The sequence below is a fragment of the Fusarium solani genome (assembly GCF_023522795.1).
Source record: "Fusarium solani strain SB1 chromosome Unknown bctg00000009, whole genome shotgun sequence".
NCBI classification, from domain to species: Eukaryota; Fungi; Ascomycota; class Sordariomycetes; order Hypocreales; family Nectriaceae; genus Fusarium; species Fusarium solani.
This window is the reverse complement of record NW_027072144.1, coordinates 51,096-68,764: the sequence shown is the minus strand read 5'-3', so window position 1 is coordinate 68,764 and position 17,669 is coordinate 51,096. Positions and strand designations below refer to the sequence as shown.

At 50.0% G+C, this 17,669-nt stretch overlaps 4 protein-coding genes across 4 annotated transcripts; 3 read left to right on the top strand and 1 right to left on the bottom strand.

Annotated features, from left to right (window-relative positions):
• Positions 1-328: 328 nt before the first annotated feature.
• MRS44_013086 (uncharacterized protein) lies at positions 329-4,951 on the top strand (the record flags this gene model as incomplete). Its single annotated transcript, XM_065616575.1, has 5 exons — positions 329-839; positions 892-1,232; positions 1,292-2,023; positions 2,546-3,471; positions 3,610-4,951. 5 exons carry the CDS (start codon positions 329-331, stop codon positions 4,949-4,951), a joined length of 3,852 nt encoding a protein of 1,283 aa, XP_065472647.1.
• Positions 4,952-10,461: 5,510 nt separating this feature from the next.
• On the top strand, positions 10,462-12,982 carry MRS44_013085 (uncharacterized protein; the record flags this gene model as incomplete). The annotated part of the gene is made up of 3 exons (XM_065616574.1): positions 10,462-11,064; positions 11,212-11,496; positions 11,666-12,982. 3 exons carry the CDS (start codon positions 10,462-10,464, stop codon positions 12,980-12,982), a joined length of 2,205 nt encoding a protein of 734 aa, XP_065472646.1.
• A 266-nt stretch (positions 12,983-13,248) lies between these two features.
• On the bottom strand, positions 13,249-15,279 carry MRS44_013084 (uncharacterized protein; the record flags this gene model as incomplete). The annotated part of the gene is made up of 2 exons (XM_065616573.1): positions 13,249-14,772; positions 15,034-15,279. The coding sequence occupies 2 exons, from the start codon at positions 15,277-15,279 to the stop codon at positions 13,249-13,251; spliced, it is 1,770 nt and encodes a 589-aa protein (XP_065472645.1).
• Positions 15,280-16,515: 1,236 nt separating this feature from the next.
• Positions 16,516-17,398, top strand: MRS44_013083 (uncharacterized protein; the record flags this gene model as incomplete). The annotated part of the gene is made up of 2 exons (XM_065616572.1): positions 16,516-16,734; positions 16,784-17,398. 2 exons carry the CDS (start codon positions 16,516-16,518, stop codon positions 17,396-17,398), a joined length of 834 nt encoding a protein of 277 aa, XP_065472644.1.
• Positions 17,399-17,669: the final 271 nt, after the last annotated feature.

Below are 17,669 nucleotides of genomic sequence, written 5' to 3'. Positions count from 1 at the left end.
AAAAGTGAGAGATGATTAGATACCATCTGGTACCCCTCACCCGGTCATACCCCTCACTCGGTCAGCAAAAAAATATTCCCCCATACAAAATGCGATTTTTCATTTGAACAGTTCTTGAACAAAAGCGAAGCTATCAGCATGGAAAAATGTCTATTCTATTGAAAATTGCATGGAATTTAACATTTCAACGTTGCTTCCCCAGTGACGCATGCGGTATAGCCGTATGGCACTAATATAAACTGTCTTGAAACGCCTCCCTCATCACCCTCCCTCCGCCAGGTCTCATCGGATTTTTTCTCTACACCAGCCTCCCAAAACGACGCTCAAAATGCCCCAGACGCCTTATACAGAGGATAATGTTATTGAAGCCATGCTGGATGTCACAGATAATGGACTCTCGCAGCATGAGGCCGCCCAGAAGCATGGCATGCCCCAGACCACCCTCTCTGACCGACTAAGAGGCATACCGCCTAAACCTGAAGTCACCCATCCTGCCCAGCTGTTATCCAAGTCCCAAGAGACCAGGTTGGTAACCTGGATACTCCGGCAAGAGGCCCTGGGCTATGCTCCGTCCCACAGTCAAGTCCGTGCCACCGTCGCTGCCCTCCTACGACAACAAGGCAGGGAACGGCCTATCGGTGTACATTGGCTAGCCAGGTTCATGAAACGGCATCCGTCCATAAAGACGAAGATCGGAAAACGCCAGGAGGCGTCGAGATTCAATTGTTTTACCCCGACCGCCGTCAATTGGTACTTTGATATCCGGGAGAAGGAATATGGCTGGATCAAACCCGAGAACACTGTCAACGTTGACGAGGGCGGTATCATGGCCGGATTTGGTGAGCATCAGTCGTTCTGGCCATTGAATGAGCTAATCCATTGGGAACATAGGCTTGGATTCCTTGGTTATTGGCAGTAGCGACCCCAGGAGGAAGACCTTCCTCAAGGGCTCTCAGTCCCGCACTTGGACTAGCTTTATCGAAGCCGCGACTGCAACTGGCCGTCTTCTGAAACCGGGGATTATATTCAAAGGCAAAGAGCTTCAGCAACAGTGGTTTATCGATGAGCTCAGGGAGGTGGCCGACTGGTATTACATCACGTCCGACAACGGCTGGACAGACAACCACATCGCAGTCGAGTGGCTCAGAGAGGTCTATCTTCCCCAAACGCAACCGGAAGATGAGTCTGATGCGAGGCTTATCATACTGGATGGCCATCGAAGCCATGTATCTGTGCGTATCTGCCTGTTCCGAACTTTCTGGACCAAAAATGTCGCTGACTCCCAATCCAGGATGAGTGGATGGCTACGTGCTTTTTGAACAACGTGTATTGCTGTTACCTACCAGCTCACTGCTCCCACGGCCTACAGCCACTCGACAATGGCCCATTCAATGCATCCAAGGCTGCCTATCGCAAAGAACTCCAAAAGCTGACAAGCCTGACCGACTCTGCGCCGGTGGATAAGGTCAACTTCATCAGGGCCTATGCCAAAGCCAGGGAGGTGGGTATGACGAAGAAGAACATCCTCTCGGGCTGGCGAGTGACTGGAAACTGGCCGGTTTCACGACGGAAAGCACTCATACATCCAGAGATTCAGCCAGACAAGAAGGAAACTACACCTGCATCAGATGGCCCGAGCGACGGGCAACGCGACTCTGATAACACGCCAAAGACCAGCCGTCATATCAGGGATCTGGGGAAGAACAAGAGCCCCTCAACGAGAAGGCGCTATTCTGTGATATCGAAGGGTTTCGAAGCACAAGAGTCAAAGATCGCCTCGCTGAGCACAAGAGTAGCCAGTTTAGAGGAGGAAGTCAGGCGGTTGAGCAGAGGCAAGAAGAGAAGAGCGATACCGAATCCCAACAGGAAGTTCATGACACTAGCCGAGGCTCTAGTGGCTGGTGAGACTATTTCCAAGTCAAACGAAGCAATTGAAGAGGCAGAATCTGTTGAGGAGGTGATCGAGGTGGGAGGGGTGGAAGAGGATGAGGGCTCAGATTCGGAGGCGGAAGAATTACCAGTTGTACGGACCCGCGCAGGCCGCGCAGTTAAAAGACCAAGAGGATATTAAAATACATTCAATTCTGATCTTGATCCTAAACATGAATTTATTTTTGCTATTTTTGTCAGGTTCTTGCCAGCATGATGAAAAATCGCATTTTGTATGGAGGAATATTTTTTTGGCTGACCGGGTGAGGGGTATGACCGGGTGAGGGGTACTAGATGGTAACTTGTCGCGGCGTCGTGAAGGCGAATTGACGGCTTCAACAGGCGGCGTGTCACGTTCTCAATAATACGCAGTGATGTAGATGTAGTCACGGTGACGAAGCATTATTCCATACAAATTTACAGTTGTGGGCTCAGGCCCTCTGGGAGCCATTACCCCTTTAGGGAAGGCGTCGCGCTGTTAAGCGCGCCCAGTGGGTCTGAGTGCCTGAGGTAAAGCCGGCTGTGAATTTAATATCACGTGACTTACGCACACAGCCGGCTGTGAAAATAAGATTCGTTATGTAAGCCCAAAAAGGGGTAACATACTGCAAATTAGTGCAAATTAGGACCCCAATTCAACGATCAACAGCTTCTGCGACATCAATTCAACGTGCCGCACCTTCTTTCAGCTACTATGAACCTAATTGGCGTCCCCACTGCCTTCCCTGATGATGCTATGCCTCCTGAAGGCCAATACAGCTCACGGCAGGAACTAGTCACCGCAATCAATGCTTGGGCAGCGCCTCGAGGCTATGCCTTTTCAGTTACGACCTCTTGGAAGACTCCCAATGGAAGAACCGGGGTTATCTACGGATGTGACCGCTCAGGGATAACGAAGACCAAGCCAACGAAGAAACGAAAACGGAAGACTACAACACGTCGTACAGGATGCCTCTTCTCTATTACGGCAAAGGAAAGCCTGTGTGGGACTATTTGGAAGCTCACACATCGCCCCGGGCCTGGCTTTCATCAACATAACCACGAGCCAAGCTTCAGTGAGCAAGCATATCCAGCACATCGTCATCTATCATCCCCAGATAGATCAACAATCCACAGACTCACCGATGCCGGCATTGAGCCAAAGAAGATCCAATCCTATCTACGCTTGAACTCAGATACACTTGCTACACAACAAGATATCTACAATTGCATTGCACAAGGGAAGCGGGAGCTTGCCAAAGGTCAAAGCAGCATGCATGCCCTTGCCAATGAGCTTGAGAACGAAGGCTTCTGGAGTCAGATACGCCTTGACGAGAGTAGCAGAGTCACATCAGTGTTTTTTGCACATCCAAGCTCATTGAGATACCTCAAGTTATACCCTGAAGTGCTCATATTAGACTGTACGTACAAGGTCAACAAGTACAGCATGCCTCTTCTCGATATAGTTGGTGTTGATGCTTGTCAACGATCCTTCTGTATTGCATTTGCCTTTCTCAGTGGCGAGGAAGAAGGGGACTTCATCTGGGTTCTTGAGCGGTTACGGTATATATATGAGCATTATGGGGTAACCCTTCCGTCTGTAATACTCACAGATCGCTGCCTTGCTTGTATGAATGCTCTTTCTTCTCCCTCTTGCTTCCCTGAGTCACCTTTGTTGTTATGCCTATGGCATATCAACAGAGCGGTCTTAAGCTATTGCAAGCCCGGATTCACTCGAGATAAAGACGATACTCAAGGGCAGGAAGAGTGGGATACATTCTACAAGTCTTGGCATGAGATCGTGGCCTCAACGACCGAGGATATCTACAAGGAGAGGCTTGAGAAGTTCAAGCAACGCTACAGCTCTAGCCACCTCAACGAGGTTGGCTACATCATGGAGACTTGGCTAGACCTCCACAAGGAGAGGTTTGTGAAGGCCTGGGTTCATCAACACCTTCATTTCCAGCAATTCGTTACGTCACGAGCCGAAGGCATCCATCAGCTCGTCAAATCTTACATGAAGACCTCGAAAATTGACCTTTTTGGGGCCTGGAATATCATCAAGCTCGTTCTATTGAACCAACTCAACCAGCTCGAGGTTAACCAAGCTCAGCAGCAGGTCAGCACACCAATTGATATATCTGGGCCGCTGTATAGTAATATCCGTGGTTGGCTATCACATGAAGCACTGCGGCAACTTGATGCTCAACGGCAACGGCTATTGAGAGAGTATCCTGCATGTACAGGAGTCACTACGAGGACCCTTGGTCTGCCTTGTGCTCATACGCTTCAGCCTTTGGTACAGCTCGATGAGCCCCTTCTGCTAGAGCAGATCCACCCACACTGGCTTCTCCATCGCCCAGGAACCCCTCGGCTTATTGTTGAGCCTCGCAAGCAATTTGATCGCCTAGCAGCCAGTTCAATGCTTCCACCAACAAGCACACGGCGTGAGCATTGTGCATTTGAAGCCATTGAGGAAGCAGTACGGCCAAAGGCGCCACCAAAGTGCTCCAAATGTGGCACGCTGGGCCATACATTAAGGTCTAAGGTGTGCCCCTTACGCTACGAATATCTCGTAGAGGCTCCAACAGGATCCTCTACAACAACAGATCTGGTACAGACTCCTATTGAAGCCTCTACAACTACGCACACAACAGCACATACAACCACTCGCTCTGAAACCCGCTCAGTATCACCGGCATCTCTGTCAGGAACCTCTATAGTATCTGAGATTATAGCCTACACAACAACGCACATAACAACACACACAAAAACTCGTATAGTATCTCCTCCAACACCTACACCAGCAGCTGCGGCTCCTACATTACGAGCTGATGACCCGCGTGCTATCTACCAACGGTACAAAGAAGCACGAGAGGCCTGGTATGCTACAGTGCCCCGGGGAGGGTTGAGGACCAATCAACAATACCGGAAGGCTATGGGTTGCCGGCACGCTATAGCAACGCAGAGCTCGAATGGTGTATTGACTATAAGCAAATGGGGAGCCATTGCAGGGGGAATCCGGTATGAGACAGTGGACTAAGGAGGAGAAGATGAGTTATCTTGACTGGGATAAGGCAGAGAACGAGCGGGTTGAAGCGGAGGTAGGAGAAGAGATGGCAGAGAAGCCTTTCTTGCAGCGGCGAGGAATGAAACACATCTGGGATGCTGCTGAGAGAGATGTTATGCAGCAGCGGGGAGGGGCCTAGTGGGAACGCCCCCCGCTAACATTTGCAAAGTTGATACGAAATGTGATAAAAAATATATCATTTAAATGAGAAAGAAAGGGTAAAACTCCGAGTATAGGATTGGTGATCTGATGGCTTAATTTGAGGAGGTTGCTCATTCACATACGGATTGGGCTTACATAACGAATCTTATTTTCACAGCCGGCTGTGTGCGTAAGTCACGTGATGTTAAATTCACAGCCGGCTGTGAACGTATGAGACCCCATGCACCTGACCATACTTACGTAATCTGATATGGCCTCGTGACCATGATAACTTATCCCAATTTGAAAGGCACTGTGGTGCGAAGTAAGTCAAACTTTACTTTCATAGCTGACACATCAAGATGGAGCGTTTAACGCTGTATGTATATGAGTAAGCTCAGCCCACGGCTACAAAAACAGGGTTAATCCACCGTATGGAAAGTAGAGTTCAGGACTGTGGGTGGCTAGCGGTCGAATTAACCCGAAGTAGTGAATCCCGAAGGCCGAGGCATGGGAACCCTAATACCAAGGAAGACAAGCTCCCGCCTATAGCCGACTTCCAATAAGAGGAGCGTGACATGTTCCGACATATCCGTACATAGTTATTATACAGGTATCGGTGGCTCACATAAGCCAAGTGATATTTATTAATACCTATTAACGTGCTTGATAAGCGAGCGACGCAGTCAGGTAAGCGACGCACTTTTCTTGACCCAGCAGCCAATGAAGACTTCTCTACACTGGAGATCTCGGGGGAGGGTGAATTCGAAGTTCATCCACATGTGCCAAATGAGAGTGGGAGGATTAGCAGCGCTCCTAATAGTCCAATCAGTCCGTCTGGATGCCTCAGACTGCCCATTTAGTCCGTTTGACTTGGCTAAACTAAACCAGCAGTCCGTCTGACTTTGGTCAGACGGGACTAGCAGTCTGGCTGAGGTGTGCAGACTGGACTGGCAGTTTGACCGAGATGTGCACACTGAACTATCGGTCCGTCCGTCACCGTCAGACCAGACTGCAGTGCAAACTGCGGTCTAGACTATTAGTCTAGACACGTAACTGGTGGCCCTTCTCCATACCGGCCTCCAATGTTGAAGGCATCATGTCGCTTTACCAACTGAGGCAAAAGGGAATGCGCACACCATTAGTGCGGTCGTTAATCATGCCTTATGGCCTAAATGTGACACATCACATGATAATGGTCCAAGGCATCACGGAATACCTCCGTAACCACACAACGCAATTCCGTCGCTAAACAGAAGCTGGCATGATATAAAGAATGAGCTTCCTATACTCTTCTACATGGAATCGGGCACTCGATGGCCCTCAATTATCCTCCCTCGTGTGTGACGTCCAAGCCCTCCAATGACATCGTCGAAATGTCTCCTCGGCCACTCTCCTTCTCACGTTCTGAATCATAGGCATCGGAGATAGCAGCCGTGGTTGCCGGATCGACATAGCAATACTAGAGCCCATAATTAGACAATCGAACACCTCACGAAGCGGAATGCTTACTTCTGAAGGGACTATCAGAGTGCTCCTGTCCCAGGACCGCAAACATTCCAAGAGATTCAAAGTTTCAATATTCATAGATCCTCGCTGGTCAGTTACCGTAAGTTTGGCTTTGGAGAAGAGTCGCTCTGTCTCAGTAGACATAGGCGCAATCGATAGAATGTCGATGGCCATCATAGATAAGTTAGGGAATCGCCTTCGCTGGGCCGGTTCTAGCCACCATTTCAACGGATCCGATACCATCAGCACAGGCTCGCGGCAGTACACTTCGTACTCGTCATCATCCATGTTGAAGATCGTAGCCCTTTGCTCTTTCATCCACACTTTGTAACCATTTGGTCGTCCGGTAGATGGTCCTTGTGCCGAGCTTGGTCGAAAAACAGGGCAGGAGGAGGTGGTTGACTTGTATATCTCCCTCCACAGTTCCCCCACACGAGCTTTAGCTTTCTCAATCCACTCATTCCTGTCCTCCCACGTCTTTTCCATGTAAGCCCACTTGAGAGAAGGATGTAATACTGTTGCTGCTGAATAGACTGGTGAATCTTCCGTCAGTTCATAGTAGTCGGCCAGTTTGGCCCAGGCCGTCTCCATCATTGTAGCCAAGTGGGGTAGGGTGGTGGCCTTCTTGGCGGCCTCGATGTGATGCAGGAGGTAATCCATGGTAGGCAGAACGTCAGATATGGAGTCTCCCATGCCTTCGTTGGCCATTGTAGCATCGTGAAATGGCTCAAGAAATTTGTGTGTCTCAGCCAAAGTTACCCAGTCAGAGGACGTCAGCACATCCCCCTGCAGGGCCGGCTCTTGCGCACAAAAATATGGTGATGGCTTGCCGGACTTTAGGCCTGAGTACCCACTCAACCATTTTGTACCACGAATTCCAACGAGTCTCGTTGTCGCGACGTAACCTCAGACCGTCGCTGAGACCAGTAAACGTTTGAAGCCGCTGAGGGGTCCACATGATGTAGACCACGATATTGTGAAGTTTCCCTATCGCTCCTCGCTTTCTCCATTGTTCAACTTCCTCGTCGGACGGCCCACGGTAGGAATCTGTCGTCGGTGGTCGCTTTCCTATGAGAAACTCCATCACAGCCAGATTAATGATGTAGCCGAAACAACGAAGTCGATGTGGAAGAGGGTCGTAGAAAACATCGAACTCGTGTTCCAAGTCGTCGGAGACTTTGTCGATCATGGTGTTCATGTTGGTGGCATTATCCATCATGAAGTATCCAACTTTCGATGCGATTCCATATTCTCGTATGAACTCCATGATGGCTTCTGCCATGTTCTCGCCGCTGTGCTGCCCTTCCAATTCTTTAATCCTCACCACAAGGGACTGCAGGCCATGATCTTCGGTAACGAATTGGACTGTGAATCCTATTACGCCCAAACAATTTGGCGATGTCCAATTGTCCGGAACAATGTGGATCGAGGAAAGGGCATTTTGGAGAGCGCGCTTCACAAACTCCTTTTTGTTGTCGTAGCCCCATTGTAAGTCGTTTTTAACCGTATCACCAGACCTCGGGAGGAAGTCATCCGCAGCCGGACAAATGTACCGGATAAAGTCGCGAAAGGCCGGCTGTTCGACGTGAGCAAAGGGGAGACTGCAGGCGACGGTGTAGCGGCAGTACAGCTCGCGCAGGGTGGCTTGGTCAAGTGCATCTGCCTCTGCCGTCGCCTTGCGTTTCTTGGCGGAGTGTAGAGTTTCATTGGCCAGGAATGCAGTGATGTCTCCAAGACGATTTTGCGTGACTTCCCGCCGGATTTCTTGTCTTCCAGAGATCAGAATGTTATGCTGCTTGCGCAAATGATTGACGATGGTGGACGATCCACCTGAGTAATTGTATTTCTTCTCTTTTCTTGTCGAAGCAGGGCTGGCAATGCCACCATTTCGTTCCGTTGGAATCGACCCAGGCTGCTGGAGTGCTCTTGCCTTCTTCTATTCGACAATACTCCCAAACAGGAGATGTCTTTGGGCGGCAGATGCTAGGAGTTGACGAAGACGATGGTGTCAGCGCACGGGTGGCTACTGTAAGTTCAGAATCATCCAGGTGGCTGACGCTGCCAATAGCACTGGCAGTCTCAGAGAAATCCAGGATAGAAGACATGATTCAGGAGATGGCAAGTAGACAACAAGGGTGGTGATGACAGAACACCGTGGGAGAGAATTATCTGGCGACTTCGATGGTGGTGCGCACAGAGATTATGTAGCAGACGACTTTCTCTCAGACCATTCTGGACACGAGAGAGTGAATGAGTACAAATAGCCAGACATGACTTTCGGTAGCCATTCGGGCGAAGCCGCAGGGTGCGTAATCAACGAACTACTTCCAATCGTTGGAGGCGTTGGATCCTCCATCTGTGGCCCAACTCGTCTGAGATCTCACTCCCTGCGCTCAACAACCAACCGATTCCTCCGTCTGGGGGCCACCGTGAAACTGCCCGCCTGGCGCCATCCCGTCATGCTTCACGAAAAACCTTGGATCGTCGTTGCACTGTTCCACCCGCGCCGGTTTCGCGCTCTTCTCGCGGCAGCTTGGTGTCTGATTAGAATTGATTCTTGAGTTCGTTATTCGGCTTGCGCACGTATGGTTGACGGGGGCTCGGAAGTTGAGCATCCACGAGAAGGTATGCGGGGGATCTGCGGTCGCTGGCACATCGGTCCAGGGGTGTATTTTAGCCTTGGCGCAGGTCCAGGTAGCCATTTCAAAGCAATAAAATTAGGATGCTGTTGAACAGGTCGAAACATGTAATTCTGGGATCTTGTTCGGCCGATGGTTTCAGTTGCAAGGTACTTGGTATGCCATAGATTAACGCTGTGCTGGGCTGTACCGGCTAACATGTCTTAGCACTGCGTCGAAATTTTTACCAAACGCGTGTCACACGTTGGACGCGTTGGATCGCGTAGTTGTTGAATTGGCACTCTGCAGCAGGCCACAGATTTGGAATGACGTTGCCTGAGTCACCCCGAATCTTGGGACGGACTAATAGTCAGACCGTTAGTCTGCGACCCTCGGACTGGACTACTGGTCGGTCTGGTAGAAGTCAGACTGAACCATCCGTCCAGTCCGAGAGACGTAGACTGGACTGTCAGCCAAGTCCGAGAGACGCGGACTGGACCGTCAGTTTAGCCCGAGAGACGCAAACTGGACCAATAGTCTGTGGACTATTAGTCTGGACTGCAGTTTGGACTAATAGTACAGTTTCTGGTCTGGACTATTAGGAGCTCTGGTGATTCCTCTTGCCGTACGCGTGAAGCGTGACGCGTTGCTGTGGGCGGCGGCGATGGCTTTTCTGGCCCGAAGTTGATCCGTTTGACCGGGCATAATTGCGCTTGACAATTGAAGAAAGTCTTATTACTTGGGTTGAACTAAAAATGCCGAAATTTGGGTGTATTTTTGGCTATCTGATGTTTGGCTGCGGTATTTTTGGTGTCCACGAATTTTGGGGCTGTCCACGAATTTTGGCCCCAACTAAGAGGGAAAAGCGAAGCGCCTCTTAACGTTAGTTGGGCCCCACAGGGCCGACCAACGGGTACTGGACTCTTTGTCAGACAATTGGCTCCACAGGGATCATTGATGGCACCAGTCAATTGATTACCTCAGCAGGCTCAGACCCACTCACTAAGCGCACAGACGTACCGATCACGTGCTTCTGTGAGAGGGCCTGAGTGGTTTCCGACGCGTTTTGGTGCGAGTGCGACTGAATTCATTCCATCGACGCGTCCCCGCCACCCCGCACCATCGCTAGCTTGTCCAGGCGAATGCCACAGGCATTTCCATCAGACCGTGGGCAAAAATACGACACAGGACGATTCTTCAACATCGAAGCGCACGATGCATGAACCCGCCACATCATTGTCATCCCTCAGCTCGATAGGCAGCCCGCAATCTATCAGCAGTCCGTCATCTCCTCCGCCATCTCCATCGCAGCGCAATACGGATGCACGAAAACAGAAGCGAGATAGCACCGAGAAGCTTGATCTGATATGGAAATACATACGTGACGACTTGAACTGGTCGATTGGCGACTTTGTTCGAGCTCTGGCAACCTCTGAGGGCCAGCGGAATACTCAGAGGAGGACTGCATTTGCCAAAGCAACGTTCCAAGATGCTACAGTCCTGGATGCATACGTGGGCCGGTCTGAGAATAGGGTTGTAGCATCCTCTCGAGGTTACTTGATCCAGTACCTAAACATCGGTGCTATGGAGCTGCGGCAGGAGATTGAGCAACTTGGCAAGATAACGCCATTTCTCTATGCTCAGGGTCAAGAGGTGGTTGATTTTGAGCGACTGGACAGCAATCAGATCATCGAGGCCGCTCAGCAGAAGTGCCCACTGCTTATGCAGACTCTGCGGAGTGTTTTGAGGCCACATAACCACCTCAGGAGAGGCTATGAGGGCCATGAAGATAACGGATATCTCATTAACGTCCTGGCAGTAATATGTAGATCGCACCAGCGGAATCGATCGTCGGGTTTCCAGATACAACTGAGCGTATATCTCCACTCCAAAGGCGTTAAAAGACGGCAGTTAGAAGCCCTACAACGACTCGGGCTTTGCTGCTCTTATCACAAGACATTGCAGGTGATCAAGAGGCAGTCAGAGCACGCTGCGAAAGCAGTAGCTGCAAAAGGGCAACAACCAACTGTCGTTACTGCATACGATAATTTCGAGCAGATGGAGCACGTCAAAGAACAACGTGTTGATAATCAGGGCTCGTTCCATTCAGTCACGACTGGACTGCTTATCCAAGGCATTGAGATGCCGGAAGGAGGCCTGATGCAAAGCATGCTGAATCCAGCAGCAAGGCTGCAACTGGAGGATATATTCTTATCCCCAGGGAATCAAAGAGATACCATTGAAGTAGAGGTGAGATTCATTTCCATATCACCCATCCACCTTACGGTTAGCTGATCTTGTAAAGAGGTAGATATCCCGTCATTTCGTGTACGAGTCAATCAGGGCTGCTTTTTCGGACTGCATGTCAATGCCACCGCAACATCCTATGCCGGTGATAGATATCCTACCACGACGGAAGACGGCTCACCTATCGCTTGGTCCTATCCCATACGACGAGAGCACGAATGCAGGCAATCTGGATGTATTATCCAATATCTTCCGGGAGCAATACCAGTTGCCGGATGAGGCATTCAAGGAGCGGTTACTTCTCGTATACGGTGACCAGAAGACAACCCAGCGCATCCGCATGATCAAGAGTCGCCGATCTAGGGCCGCCCAAGCAGTTGATAGCTTAAGATGGGTATTGCCTGTGCCAGCTCTCTTTCACGTGAGAATGAACTACCTGTATATGCTAAGCCGGACGCATTTCGGCGCAGCAGGTGATGGCAGCAAGGCCACACTCTATGACGCTATGAACTTCTGGGTTCGCAAAGGAATCCAGTCGAAGAAGGCCGACTTCTACGCTCTTGAACAGCTCGTTATCCACAGCTTTCAGGCCAGGATCTGTGCTCTTATGTGGTCTAGACTCGGTATTCTGGGTCTAGGTGATACAGAGTTGGATATCGCCCGCATTTTGCAGTCATACGGCCCGAACGAACTCAGCCAACTCATTGAGAGCATCGTACAGTCTTACGACGTCGACTGTCGATACACGAAGAATCCCGAGCTTAGAAACCACATCTTGTTCTTACAACATACCCAAAATTACCTGGTTATGAAGCATGCCATCAAGCACGCCGATCTTGGTCTCCTCCATCGAGGTATTGCCCGCAGCTGTGTTTATTTCCATGCATCGGGACAGCACAAATACGCGTTTGAGATGCTCTATCTTAAGCGTCTTATTTCAACCACGGCCGCAGCGCCTGAACTACAGAGAGCCATCTTGGCAAACGGTCTAGTGAATACCACTGGCGTTGACGACGGTTGGTTTGAGACCGATAGATTGGTTGAGTTCCATAATGGCAAGCTGAAGACTATATTGAGGAACCGCCGCGGCTCAGCCATTACCGTCAAATATCTCATGGAGAACTGTGCTCTAAACACAGACTTCTTCAAGTCAGTGGAAGAGAATACGGAGTCGCTCCTTGGCATGAGTCATAACGGGAACCATCCCGAGAAGAAGGCAACCAAAGATCTCAGAATGATGGCAGAAGTACTCGTTGGGAGTGGATCTATCACTGGCACTCAGCGCCGCCCAGTCACACATGAAGCGATCGATCTCTTTGATGCTGCGATCTCGAAACTAGCCGGAGGAGGTCTATGCAAATTCAATAGGAAGGAGTGCTTAGATCGACTGGATCTCACCGCAGATGACCTCAACGCAGAAGAAGAGGATGCTGGAGACGAGATAGGTGAGTTCTTCACCGTCGATGCGGAAGACGAGGTAACGGGCTAAGCCCTGCGGGACAAGGCACTGCCTTGTCCTCTTGCTAGTCTGAGCACTGTTGCTCCGGTGAGTGGTGACGACTTCGTCTATCTTGTCGAAGGATTTTCTGTCATCTTCTCTTTCTTTCTTTCTTTCTTTCTTTCTTTCTTTCTTTCTTTCTTTCTTTCTTCTTTCTTCTTTCCTCAGCTCGGATGTAAAAATGCATGAGGACTATATAGCTGTAATTTACACTATTAGAATCCATCACAGACGCGCTGTGATGCTCATTGCTCGGCTTATACTTTATATGGCTTTGTGGCCCTCTGTGCCTTCTTACTCGTCCCTTGACTGTTGCTCTCAATCTCTTGCAAAGCACGACGCTTCCTTGGTCTAAATTCGGTGGCCTTTGCCACCTTGGCTTCCGAACATGCAGCTCGTAGGAGGTCTACTACTTCAGTTGCATAAGTCTCCCGAGCGGCCCAAATAGTACCAACTAGCAGCCCTAGCGTGTCAACAGTATCGATGGAAGACGCTGCTTGTGATAGCTTGCGTAATACAGTATCGGGGAGCACTAAATCCTCTCCGCCCCGAGACAATACAGAGGACCACCGTTGGGCAGCCTCTTTCCTCCACTTCAACAGAGCGGCTCTTGCAGCAGCAACGATATGCTTCTGTGATACCATCGTATTCGGTAGGCCTCGTGCAACTCTGACTTGTAAGGACGGTGGATCTCCTCGACAAAGAGCGCAGCAAGACTGTGGGCCGGAAGGGTGCAAGTATGAAGCAGTATCTTCGAAGAACTGGAGGATACTCTTTCTGGTGCAGTGCTTGCTGTTGATCACGTCACTCAGTTCCTGAGATAGAGATCGATTGCGCGCCATGCTTGACTGTAAAGCTCCTTGAGATCCCTTCTCGGGCATCGCCACTTCGAAGCACCAAGGTTCCACGAGCCAGATGAACTCTCCTGTGATACCAGCACCTCTGGCTGCCCGACCTGCCCGCTGCCACAGAGAGCATAGTGTGGCCGGTTGTCTCCACTGTACCACGAGTTGGATATCTGGATTGTTGATGCCCATTCCCATGGCATCAGTAGCCATGATAATGCGATGCCTGGAGCTCTCCCGGGCAGTTTCTCTGTCAGGCTTCGCAAATTCCCTCGAGATGCTCTCTTTATCGAAGGTTGCGAGCTCGGCGTGATACGGCTGGATCGCGTTCGATGCAGCCGTCTTTGAGCAACCAGTGTTGATTAGTGCTACAGTTAATAACGCTGCGGCAGCCTCAAGAGTCGCAATGGAGTCGAAATACACCACTGTCTTGCGGATTTTCATGCACCATGTCCGGCTGTCCACTCCCTGAAGGACCTGGCTGCTCCGTGGCTCTCGTGCGGCGAGGGATATAAGCTGCGTTGCACTGTGCATGTCGCCAACTGCTATTGCTGCTCGCGCTTGGTTTTCGCAGTCCTGGGCAACTGCATCCTTTATGGCCTTCCTCACTGGCTGAATGAGGAACTCAAGGTCTCGGAACGTGGTAAGCGGATGTGCCATCCGCTTCACATCAATGAAGATGTCCGGGCGATCAACAGAGTTGCGCTGGATGAAGACCTTCGAATCAAAACCACACAACTCCTTCACTTTGGCTAGTGTTTGAGGATCAAGTGTTGCAGAACATGCTAGCCATGGCACCGTTCCGCGAATGAAGCTTCTCAGTACAACTAGTTGACTGTAGTGCATTCGGAATGACGCTCCCCACTCCCAAACTACGTGAGCTTCATCTATAGCAACAAGAGCCAGCTTTTGTTGGAACGACGGGTCTCTAAGCACCTTTGTTTTAAAGGTTTCAGACAATGCAAGCTCCGGACCGAGAAGAACTACAGAATCAGAACGTAGTTCGTAGATATCTAAGGCTCTCACTAACCATGGGTGTACACACCTTTCCTGATGCTTTCAAGCAATGCCAGTGAGTTCGTCCCTGCATTGAGTACACATGGACTGCAGCCTGGGACCCTAGATATTGATCTTGCCTAGTTAAGGCGACTCAGATAAGCCGTACTCGTAGTCATGTATCAAGAGCGGATGACTAACCTGATCTTCCTCTAGAAGCGTCAGCGGCATGATCATGAGGCAAATTCCACCAGCCAGGGCTGGAACTGTTTGAAAGACGAGGCTTTTCCCCCAACCCGTCGGTGCAATCAATATCATATCTTTCTGATCAACCACGAGTTTGCGTATCGCCTCTACCTGCCCAACTCGCGGCCGGAAACCCACCAAACCCTCAATCTTAGAAGTCAATTGCGCGTCATCCATATTAGTGGCGGCAATCTCAGCCATGCTCGACGATCCGTCAAATCGGCAGCCTCTCCTGAATATCCGTTTCAATTCGGTTGAGTGAGGAAAGGCGGATGCCTTGAGTCTGGGACTATCCGACTATCGCTATTGCATGAAATCTGGGAGCCGTTGATGTTCGTGTCGGTTTCACAACAGAGGACTGTAGAGTACCAAGTCCAAGGCTGCCCGAAGGTCGTACTAGCTTGGGAGAGCCTCTCTTAATAATGGAGTCTTTGTTGCACAGGAGATGGTGGAGTTGCCGGTCGTTGTCGAGTGAATTAGCTGGCGGATTTTCCGACGCGAAGGCCGTTCGTAGTGATATTGCACAAGAACCGGATCCAATTGAACAAAAACAAGATGAGCAGGTACCTGGTGTTTGTAGGATTTTCGGAAATACTAATTATAATGAAAAGTGTCGAATTGAAGGCGCTATGCCGCGTGGGAGTTGATGGCGTTCACGTCGCGTTTGCAAAGCGGCACTCACTGTACCCATTTTGTATGGTAGATAGTCGCACTCACACCAAAACGCGTCGGAAACCACTCAGGCCCTCTCACAGAAGCACGTGATCGGTACGTCTGTGCGCTTAGTGAGTGGGTCTGAGCCTGCTGAGGTAAGTCAATTGATGAGAATTAAAATCACGTGCCAAAAGTCTGACAACACCCCCCCCACCCCGACCCCGCTTCACGATGCGACTTCGCGACACAGGCTTCAATTTCAACACGAGAATAACCACCCAAAATGGCACCTGAGACACGCAATTTTGGCACTGAAATAAGCGGAAATCGCCAAAGAAATCATGAATTTACTCCTGAGCAAAGATCTGCGATGGTGGCTGAGATATACGCCGGCAAATCGTATCGGGATGTCGCAGATGATGTCAACCTAGCACCGATACATGAATGCAGACATCGAACAAAAGATCAGTGTAGATTGAGGATTAAAAATGAGCGTGTCCCTTCTTATCTAAAGGAGCGACAAGAGTCGGTCTCTTATACCCGTGTTCAGTCTGCCGATTCATAGACAGCAGGCTGTTGCCTGACGCTAGTTGTGGTCGTTCACTCTCATCGTGATCCTTGCCTCCAACAGTAAGCGAGGGTCTCCGGAGCTTGACAGATGACTACGGCACGGATCCGGGCACCGTCTATCGCACAAAGCGGCGCTGGGAACAACACCATTACAACCACTCGAGACCTCGTGGAGGGCGGCCAAAGAAACTCACGGCTATATAGATTGTGAGGATGAATTCTTTTATTAACCAGCATCGGCACCTGACGTGGAACGACCTGATTCTAGAGCTCGATTTGAATATAAGCAAGAGGACCCTCCAGCGACGGCTTCAGAGCTATTGGCGCCGTAAATGGCGGTCCAAAAGACGTATCGCACTATCAGAGGACGATGCAAAGGAGCGGCTTGAATTTGCTGAGTATTGGATCCCTCAGATTGACGAGCTTTTGCTAGTAAATTGGCCCTGAAAGACAGAGGGTTCTACCGCTGACTTTCCCGCAGGCCTGCTTCACAGACGAGTGCACAGTTCAAAACGCTCCGAATAACCCAGACGGCTGGGTCTTTCGCCGGCCTAATGAAAAGCTTCGTAAGGACTTAGTCAATGTTCAACAACACGGAAAAGCTCGTCAGTCTATTATGGTGTGGGCTGGCATAGCTGGAAAGAAGAAGACTATTCTCATCGTCATGACGAGGGATCCTGAGGCCAAGAGGAACGGTTACACAAGCTGGAGCTATATCAAGGCACTGTCAGAAGGTCTTCTTCCTTTCATCGACGAATTTGGGCTTTTCCAGCAAGACAACGCCCGGATTCACACTTCAGAGAAGTCCAAAGACTGGCTGCTTCTCCATGGGATCAGGCCCATAAATTGGCCGACTAACTCGCCTGATCTCAACCCCATAGAGCACCTTTGGAAAGCTTTGAAGTCCAAATTACGAAGATTACACCCTGAATTTACTAGACTAGGCAAAAGTCAGGCTGATACAGCAAAAATGGTGTCGTGGATCAAGGAAGCGTGGGATGCATTGGATCCAGGCCTCGTCGAGAAGCTAACGCAGTCAATGGAGCGCCGGCTTCAAGCCGTGCGTCGGGCAGGGGGTTGGTATACAAAATATTAATCTACGGATCAAGTGCTTTAAATTGATATACTTTTCGGCTTCATTGGACTTCTTATTATTGTGTAATTAAAGGATGAAGATGATGTGTGAAGACGGGGGGTGGTGATGTGGGTCTGGTGTTGTCAGACTTTTGGCGTAACATTTTATCTACCATGCAGTACCCACGTACCCACCAACCGTACAGCAAAAAAAAATTTCCCCATACAAAATGCAATTTTTCAACCATATGTGGAAAATTCACCAAAAATAAAAACTGTGAAATGATTTTCGA